Source organism: Natrix helvetica, assembly GCF_964273705.1.
Source record: "Natrix helvetica genome assembly, chromosome: 1".
In the NCBI taxonomy this organism is placed as follows: Eukaryota; Metazoa; Chordata; class Lepidosauria; order Squamata; family Natricidae; genus Natrix; species Natrix helvetica.
In genome coordinates this window covers 283,240,768-283,251,357 of record NC_138548.1, presented here as the reverse complement: position 1 = coordinate 283,251,357, position 10,590 = coordinate 283,240,768, and the positions used below count along the sequence as shown (strand labels likewise).

Sequence of the window (10,590 nt, the reverse complement as noted above, 5' to 3'; positions counted from 1 at the left end):
AATTACAAGTTAAAGGATAGCTCTGTTGTTCCAGGTCTCTTAACTAGTTATCTGCTTGTCTGAACTAGGCAGTTGCATTCCTGCCATTGATACTTAGGGTGATTTATTGTGTTTGAAAAAGGTATAAATACTGATACATTCCACATCTTCAGGGATTAAAACAAGGATTTTTTCTGAGGTTCAATCAACTATTTTGATGATCTTTTGAAGAAACCAGAGAGAAAAGCCGAGGTAAATAAAAGCCCCTTTTATTCTAGCTGGAAAAAAATGCTTTGGATGCAAACAGAATGCCTTTTTAAATATGCATGTGACTCTAACATTTAAAAATGCTTTTAGGCCATCAATAATTAAAAGAAGCAGAGATATATAGAGAAAATGTTTCATTATTTCATATGTAATACATTACTTCTGAATGCAGATCAATAAAAATTATATCTAGGGCACTTATTTCATCCTTTAATCAATTAATGTCCATTTGTATACTCACTTAATGGACATAAGCCCTATTGAACTAATTTGAATTTACTTCTGAGTAGACATATGTAATACTATGCTTAAATTATGTTGCATATAAAATTGCATAGTACCAAAGTCTTCTTAAACATTTTTAATGAGAAAAAATCATTTAATGAGAAAAAACCTCTTTTTAATGAGAAAAAACCTTTTTTCCCCCCTAGTTTGGGAATCTCAAAATCACAAAATGTCAGGAACCACGTTCAAAGTCATCTGTATTGTGGGAAATTCATACTGGCATGTGTGTGAACATGTCATTAGGTAAATCCTGTGATTATGTACTTGTATCCCATCATCTGACATGGATGTTATAGCATTGTGTGATGATAATGTCATCACAAAAACCTTGCTCCCTTTCCATTGCCCATGAATTTTGATTAAGGACATATGTCAAATGAGCAAAACTAGCTTGATGGAGCTTACAGCCCTTCGTGCCTAAAGAAAGTCAAAATGATTTCACCTTGAGACTGAAAGTAATTGCCTACAAATAAGAAGACTATGTCCCATCCCACAATATTGTACAGGGAAAGGTATTTCAGAATATAATCAATTCTGGGTTATGGGTTTTTGTCAAAAAGCAGTTAATTCATGTCAAGAATTAACCTGTTTGAGGCTAAATCCTAAATGAAGAGATCTAGGCATAGAAAAAGTCGACTACTCAATATTTTCCAGAGCTTGGAAAAGGACAGAGACAGCAGAGAGTGAAAATTGTTAAATGGGGAGAGTCAGAATATTGGGAAACAAAAAAGTGGGGATAATTGAGCAGAGAGTGGCTGGGATTTTGAAGATTGGAGACCAGTTTCATCCCAAACACCTCATTCGTGATATTCTACTTGTTATAGCCTGCATAATATTAAAGGCTTTTTCACATATGAATGGTGAGATTAATTTATATGGGCACTCTTTTTACAGATTAGGAAATACAGTGACTTTAGTCCTATCCTATTATTTGATCATAGAAACAGAACACCTGTTAATTACATTTTTTAAGCAATGATGCTGCCTTACATCTGCTGATGGAGCAGCCTAGAATTCATTTCTAACTGCTTCCCACGGATGCAAATGCAATGCACATAAAATCATTCCCTTTCAGGTGCACCAGACCTCTTGAATAATTCAGAGCATAAAGCACAACCTAATGCTTTTATTGTGCCAGGGGGACAATGATTTATTTTCATGGAGATTATCTGAAAGTTGTCTCCCCAATTTGCTGCTTCGAGTCTTTCCAGTAATACAAGGCACTTATCAAATTAGAATTCTTAGGGAATAGAATGACATATACCAATCTATATTTAGCAACAACAACCAAAAAGCAGCTGAATCAGCTGACTGGAAGCCACTACCCTGATGCTCACTCTTGGTTTAGACAGCACATATTCAGTACTGAACTGAAGGAGAACAGACATTGCAGGAGAGACAGTGAATCTGGAGATTTCCAAACAGCCAAGCTGAATTTGAAACAAACACATCCAGGTAAGAAAGAGGGCATTTCAGTGGAATCTGTGCTCATAAATGTAGGGATTGGAATGGAGAGCTGAAGGAGAAGCAATACCAAGTCAAGGTATGGACACTAATGCCACTTGGATATGCTGGCTATTTGTGTGGCCAAGGCAGAAGGAGACCCAAGGGAACTGTCACTGAGCAGACTATTTGAGGAGCTCTGATGCTTGCGTGCCTTCGCTCTGTTTGCCCTATTTGTCAGTTCTGTGGATTTCAGAATGGCTTATGATTATGCTCTGTGCTTAATACAGGATGTGGAAAGACCAATTAAGATTGGGTTAGAGCAGTCATGGTGAATGAATGGAAGGGGGGGGGGGTAAAATAAAGCAATGAATAGCACAGATTCAGTTTCTTTGGAATTCACTGTTTTTCACTGCCAATATTATTAGTTAGTTTTGCTCATCAGACTATTTCCTCATCACCAAAAACAATGACTAGGTACCAATGAACCTTTTTAGAAATTGGCATTACTAGTGGAAAATTCTCTGTCTCTGTTCTGCTGTGGTTCTGTGTTCTACAGACTCTTGGACCAGAGCAGGTGGGTGAGAAAATACCACCGAGATAATAGTCATGATAAGCCAGGTCTGCCTTTTCTCCAACTCAGCTGGAGAGTCATCTCAGTGAAGGAATTCTGAAGGTTTCCTAAAGGCAAATGGTAGTTTTCCTTTAAATAACTAAAAAGAAAAAGAAAGTAAGTTTGACAGCATTGGGTCAAGATGCTTCAAAATATCCCTGGGCCAATGGATTTGTGTTCACCTTTGAAGAGTTGGGGGGGGTTCTTCCTCACAGCAAAAACATCCTTTGGAAACTGCCTTTTCTCCCTTTTCCTTGTGGCATTTCCTTCTTCTCTTCCCCACTCCCCATCTGAGGCCTTATTAAAGCTGTTTTCCTTAATTTTGTCATGGTTTCCTTCACTAATAATGCAGATTGAGGTCTGCCCAGCATGTCCTGAATATCTGTCTGCCTTTCTCTTTACTAGAATTTATATCCTGTCCATTGCTGGAGACTTTGAGTGATTTATTGGCCCCAGGGTCAATTTAGTTTACTGCTGGCATACCCCTATCCACCCTCTCCATGGTCATTTTTGACTTGGGCTACCAAACACCTGGTATCCATAGGTACATTTTCTCACAGAATACCTGATCTTCCAAGGTACTTGATGGTTCTTTCCCAAACTCCTTAGAAACCTCACTTCACTACCTCTTGAAAGAGCTGTAGGTCTGTTGTACAGAAGGGTTGATTTAAACAATTCAAGAGAACTGGTGTTGCTAGTTCTGTCATTCTTGGGTGCATTGTTTCCATTGATTTCACTAAGAGAGGCTATTAAATGGCTGTACCTCTTTGTTGTTTTCATTACTTTGTGAGGGGGCATCAGGTTGTCTACAACATTTTGTGTTATTTTAATGACTTGTTATTAGACCAGGAACAATCCTGGTTGCCTGCTGACCACTTCTGTCACTTTGTGCCAGCACTGCCATTCTCTTGAGGCAGGATGTGTCAAGGACAAAAGTTTCTTATAATCATGATTCCCCACTCCATCCTGCAGTCTCCTCGCTGTCTATGATCAGGCTATTTTTGGATATGGGTCTACTATGCAGGAGCATCAGAGGCATTTCTTCATATTTTATATGGAATTGGCTTTCGGGAATGATTTTGAGATGAGGCTTTTATTGTATAGCGGATATGCCTCATTAATGGATTGTTTATTATGCCATGCCTTTTATCTATCAATGCTAGGAATTGTATGCTCAAAAGCACTTCTAGGAACTGTACTATGATGGCTCTGCTCTGTATTTTAACTCCTTAGGTGGTTGAATAAGTTAACATTTCCAGATATTGGCTGCTGGTATTTCTGATTCATACCTTACTCATTCCATCCCTAAAATTTGCTCAGCTTTTTCACATATTCTACAATTGCCCACCAGCTGTTGAGGTCCCATAATTCCCAGCTAGTATCTCCACATTAAGGAAGGTTAATAGATACTCAAAATGAATTCAAATATCCAAGCATTACTTTGAGATAAACGGACAGATAGATTCTATGCTAACATTATATGCTGTTGCTTTTTACTCCTAGCAACCACATACATAGATTTTCTCCCTGACAATCTGTCCCTGAGCTGGTCTTCCAGATCTTGCAAGAATGCACTCATTGCTATTGTCACTGAGTCCATCCAACTTGCTTCCTGACATCCTCTTTTCTTCTTTCCATCTTTCTCAACATCATATCCTTCTCCAGGGAGTTAGATCTTCACATAATATGTTCAAAGTGTGTGCATGTGTATCTTTTAATTATTAATATTTAAAATAATCTTCATCCTTCCTACATGATTGTTTCTTGACGTAATCCTAAGGAATGAACTCAATTCTATGAAGCCAAAATTAGTTTATCAGTAGGTTAAGAACAACACTGTTGGGGATATAGGAAGGAAGGAAGGAAGGAAGGAAGGAAGGAAGGAAGGGAGGGAGGGAGGGAGGGAGGGAGGGAGGGAGGGAATAGTCTCTGTGTTAGGGCACTAAAGGGTATTATGGTCAAATCAGGAATGGATAAACATTGCTCCCTTAAAAATGAGGGATTTCAAGTTTTAAAGAATGCATTGTAGAACAGAAGCAGGTTGTGGGGTACATGCTAGAAATATGGATGAAACAATTTCTTTTTTACATGCAAAAATATCTTCAACTCTAAGGTTTTTATAGTACCTCCTGATAACAAAATTGTTAATAAACAACGCTCGATAAATCAGTTTTAGTCAGTGGCATAACACAATTGTATAATGGGCCTCTGGTTTTACTTCTCTAAAAGGCAAATCATGTAGTTGTTAGGTGGGAGTGTTCTTCAGAAACCTGGGTGTCATGGTATATTGCCCTGAACCACAGATCTGGTGAAAAATGTACAAAATGTTACCTTGTCCCCATTGTAATAAAACTGTCTACCCAGTTTTAAGAGAAATGTTTGTAGAAAAGGGAAAAAACATATAAAAGAAATGCATTTGTTTTCATAGATTTTCATGGGTGTAGGTATGCTGGTCTTGTTGTATTCGGGTCTTTTCCCATGTAAGATTGAGATTGTCTTGGCAATGTTTTGGCAAGGTCTCACTCGCCATCTTCAGGCTGGTGTTTTTGGCTTAAAGTGTGGTCGGAGCTGCCGTCTTTCTATAAATCTTGGTGGCGATGTGTGGGCTTTATTTCAGTAAGTGGATTGATTGGCTGTGTGGTTGTATCATGATTGGTAGATTGGTGCTGGCTGTGTGTCCATTGTTGTTTTGTGTTGTAACGGCCTGGGTAGTGGGTGGGGCTCGTTTGTTGACTAGGGCTGGTTTCCAGATGTCTGGTACAATACCTCCCACCTACCAGACATCTGGAAAGTAGCCCTAGTCAACAGAAGAGTCCCACCCAGGCCGTTACAACATAAAACAACAACGGACACACAGCCAGCACCAATCAGCACCAATCTACCAATCATGATACAACCACACAGCCAATCAATCCACTTACCGAAACAAAGCCAGCATTCCACACACCCCCACCAAGATTTATAGAAAGACGGCAGCTCCAACCATGCTTTAAGCCGAAAACACCAACCTGAAGATGGCGAGTGAGACCTATATACAGCATATGCTGGTCTTGTTGTACTAGGGATATATATATATATATATATATATATATATATATATATATATATATATATATGCATGTTTTATGGGTAGCTTATAAAAAGTCTGTAATAAGCAAAAAAAGAGGACTTAGTACTGAATAAATTTAAGTGAAAAAGAGTAAAAATAATAAGATAAAGGCTTATTCTAAATAAAATGTATTTATGCTTGCTGCTTCCATAAGAAGGGTTGCATTAATGTAATATATTGCTCATAAAATACAATGGCTTCAGTAAATCTTTGTGATACATTCAAATTAATGATATCCTATATATTATTTTCAGTAATGGCTCCTTGGATAAGACTGAGCTTAGCAAAGCCTCTCCCAACCATCAATGAAGCTTTTGAAGATATTCTAGAAGGCATAACAAGCAACACAAATGGTTTTGGAAATGTTTACATGAATCCAGATTCTTGTTCAGTTGAAGACCACTGTCAATCAAACTTTCAACTAGCAAGATCTGCTTTTCTGGGACCTCTGGAGAGCAAGCATCAATTCCAAGACAAAGAGAGATGCAGAATGCTGCCCAACCGTCAAACAATCTTAAACCTGTCTGAGTCACCACAAATGGTTTCTAGTTGCACTCTTCCTAAAGTGTTGTCATTACAACAGAACAGTTTCATTCATGATTATATCAAAACCTACTCCGCTTCGGGCAGAGAAGACCTGTATGAAGGAGCCCAGAAGACTTATGGATGGAAATGTCCTGTTGGCAGTGAGAACACAGGAACTGACTGCACACAGTCCAACTTTCACAGCACCTATGCAGTCACACCTCAACAAAAAACAAGCAAAAAACAACACATGATGAGTTTACCAAGATATCCTTCTCCAAGACCATCACAAAGAGAAAATGGTTGCCAGGAACAAAAATATAGTTACAATCAAGACAAGGTGCCAGCTTTAGAAAGCAACTCTAATCCAAACCCTCTTCCTGTTAATGGTAAATCAATCTGGCTGCATCCCACCAGAGAAGCACCACTGAGCGCCAGGGATTGGCGATCTTCACAAAGAGGGCAGCATAGTTTGAAGACAACTGGATCTCCTGAAAAAGAGCGTCTGAAGTCTTCTACTCATAAACAGTCTCTGAAGGGAGAGGCAGATAACAGAAATAGCTGGGTGGAATATTTCCATATTGATAAGAAAATCACAGGTCGTGATTGGATTGCAGAATACCAAAGTGCTTGGAAAGAAGCCAAGGTTAGAGCATGCCTACTCCCTGCCATAGAAGAGTCATAGTTTTCTTTTTATTTAATGGCAACAAAATATATATATATATAAATCTTTACTTCCCTATTGTGAAGAGCATCTGTAGCATTCTTCCTGTTAATGGCATAGAAATGCTTCATTATGTGCAAATGACCAGGAAGATGTGTGGATCTTCAGACAATCAAGAGGAACAAGCAGCAGTGCACCATAGAAGACATAATGAGGGTGCTGTACCTTAGGCATTCAGATAATAAGCCATAATTGTTAAACACGTTTCTAATCTCTTGTAATTTTGACTGTGGGAACATGAGACATTCCAAACACATCCAGCTTGAACGTGTTGGGACTGAAGTCTATTTGAATTTAGCTAAAGAGCACTCCAAAACATTCAATAGGAAAAAATGTTTAATATATTAATAGTAGGATATCATTTATTCTGTTCGATTTTTATCATAATCAAAAAGAGAGCCTGGAAGAACCAAGAAGCACTACTACTTTAGAAGAGCACAATGGCTCAGCAAAAGCTCAAAATCAGGGCAGCAATGCCCCCCCCCCCATTCTCTTGCTTCCTCCCCAGCATCTATATTCAGAGTAACTAAATCTCAAGTCTCCAAAGAGCCACTGATCACAGTATCACTTATCACAGCATCTACCCCGATTTATCTGCTTCCATTTTAATTCTATTAATTGGAAAGCCATTGGTGTACCTTGCTTATCAACACATCCCATATGCTAACTATTGCAAGAAGATGTTGTTTGCCTTGATCTCTGGGTTCATCAGAACACTATCAGGGAACATTAGACTATAAGCCCATTCTTATAAGCTTTTATCATCTTTTTACAGAGCTTAAATCTCTTTTCTCTGCTGCAATTTCCTAAGAGAAAGTAAGTCCTCATTTTTTTTCTAGGTAGCAACCAAACCACTTTTTAGCAGAGTCTTCTGCCTATTGGGTCACATTGTTTAATCAAAGAAGAAAATACAGTTTTTTGTTTGATTTTTATTGTTGTTCTATTGTCATAACAATGAAAGTTTCATTGTTTTGGCTCTATGTGTGTGTGTTTCATTTGCTTTCCTTTTGATTATTCAGAAATATACAAGTTGCTTGTGCTTATCTAAGAAATAACAGAGGGATTTTAGGTCCTCTTATAGGAAGTCTACTTATAGGAGGTCGCTTCCTGCCTGAAACAAGTATATTAACAATGTTAACGGTCATCATTAGCTACTGAAAAATACAGTGCCTTTCAATTAGAGCATTCCATTTTTGTCATGAATTTACATTGTTTATTTCTCATGAGTTTTTTGTTACATCATTGCATTGTGATAGATTTATGCCTCGTATACTTTATTCCTGAATCTAGTGTGAATAGGTTAAAATACTTCTTCTAAATGAAAACGACACTTGTTATCAAACAGTGGTATGTTTGTAAATTAGCTGCCCAGAGCAGGCAGGCAGGCGGGCGGGCGGGAGGGAGGGAGGGAGGGAGGGAGGGAGGGAAGGAAGGAAGGAAGGAAGGAAGGAAGGAAGGACAGATTGGCGCACAAGAACTGACAACTCAACTCTGCTCAGCTGGCTTGCAAAATTCTAGAAACTTTTGCAATGGTCTCTTGCAAGCTGGTATAATCCAACTCCAGTACATGGCTGTAGTACTTCTGCCATAATTCCCTTCTAATTTGGTACAGCTAATTTTATTTTTTCCTGGCATAAATTGAAAACCAACAGTCTATACTTGACAAATATTTTTGGTTTGCTGCATTTTTGCTGGTCAGATGGCGGCGTATCATTCCCCCTCCCCCCCAAAAAAGCAAATTGCACTGTTTTCTTGAAATTCACAATAATAAAAATTACAATATTTAATCAATAGTGTACATATGATATCAGGAGACTGCTTTACATATCATTATATTAAGTAGCAATTGTATCTCAATTCAGTTCTGATAGTCTCCTACTTGTGACTGTGGTATACCACTCTTTCTTCTTCTTATAGGTAAATGTAATGTGGGCTGAGAATTTGCATGAAATGTACACATACAACAAATTGTGTATCACTTTGATTAATTGCTGAATATAGTTTGTGGTGTATTATAGTGATGAAGGAGATGGATTAAGAATAGTGAGATCCAGATCTAAGTCGATTCTTAGTCATGGAAATTTACTGAGGAGTCTTGCCTAATTTTTCTCACAGATTTTTCTTGTGGGGAAGAAATGAAAGGAGTTCCATTTTAAAGCCACTTTGAGTAAATGCAACATACATATATAGCAAACAAACAATTAAATATATCCACTAATTTTCTGAGGATTGAAGTGGGCATGAGGGGAATCGTATGCTTTTCGTGTTATTCTATATAAATCAGGAGTTGCATGCTGTCTGCTAAAGTTATTCCTTCATGGAACTCCACAAATGTCCATTTTGAGCTTTATTCAGGATCCACTCATCCTTACTACCCTCCTATTTCCCAGGAGAATTGCATTTCCATCACTATAAAATGCTGTGCTGGCAGTCAGGAAATATCAAACTCAAGCAGATAGTAGCACAATTCTCTTTCATCTTTACTCAACAACCCATCTTCCTCAGCTACATTAATTGGGAGAAAAACTGTGATACCTATAGTGGTCCAGAAATAAATATCAGCTCACAGCATTTCCTGTAGAGACAGTAGAGGCATTGTTCCTGGTATATTAGAAAATCTTTGCAAAAGAGTTTGACCACTCAGTATGAAAGGTATGGTGGGAGCTCTACCAGATGTGGAAATTAATTCTTTCTGGAAAGTTTGAATTACATGAAGGAGTGATTACCAATCCATAGAATTTCTTTCTTCTGCCTCCAGCTAGTCATCGCATTAGTTCTGGAAAGTTGGGGGACGTTCAACAATGTGAGTTAGAGGATTAACTTTTTGTTAAATATTTCTTTTTTTAAAAAAAAAAAAAGTCTTGTTTGGTTTTTTACGGAGAGCTGTATGCAACAAAAAATTCATTTTAATTAGTGTACATTCAAAGTGACAATAAAATGATCCTAAGTCTAAGTTCGAAGTCTTAACTCCTTGGAATAGAAATAGAAAGTCAGCCAGAAATAGAGGGAAAGGATCAAATTTTTCTCCTTCACATTCTGGTTTGCTGTAACTCTAGATTTAAACTGCATGAAAAGTAAGGAATTTACCATCTTTTCATCTTGGATCTGGACAAATATTTTGTTGCATTTTAAAAGCTTCTTAATTCAATTAATAGCTTATTTATTGTACACATTTGTGGTGAATCAGATAATTGCATGAGGATGGGAATATTTGTTTTTAACCAATGCTCACACAATAAAAAATACATGAAGGAATAAATGTTCATTCAAGCTTTCGCTTTAATCCAAAATTAAAGGGAAATGCAAAGTCTGTTCCTATAGTGAATACCCAGCACTTATGTTACCATCATGTATGTGCTTCAACTGCTGCAAGAGTCCCTAAGAAAGCCTACATCTTCTCATTTGCAGCGCTGTGAATTGTCCAGTGAGGATTTTATCACAAACTGAATGGAGGGGGAAAAGCAGATCAACGTTATGTTCTAAAGCTTCAGCCTAGGGAAGAAAAAAATGCCATGATAATCAATATAAGATACTTCCAGGTAAGCTTGCCTAGGATTACTGAGAACTAAGCCCTATCAGAAAACCAAATAGATTCTTTTAGGAGAATGATGTAATTGATAAAGATGTTTTGAAAACAACGTTGTT

The 10,590-nt window shown here is 37.7% G+C and overlaps 1 protein-coding gene across 1 annotated transcript; it reads left to right on the top strand.

Annotated features, from left to right (window-relative positions):
* Nucleotides 1–1,911: 1,911 nt before the first annotated feature.
* On the top strand, nt 1,912–6,906 carry LOC309398529 (uncharacterized protein; the record flags this gene model as incomplete). Its single annotated transcript, XM_081965495.1, has 2 exons — nt 1,912–1,986; nt 5,951–6,906. Exon 2 carries the CDS (start codon nt 5,953–5,955, stop codon nt 6,904–6,906), a length of 954 nt encoding a protein of 317 aa, XP_081821621.1. The 5' UTR covers nt 1,912–1,986; nt 5,951–5,952.
* Nucleotides 6,907–10,590: the final 3,684 nt, after the last annotated feature.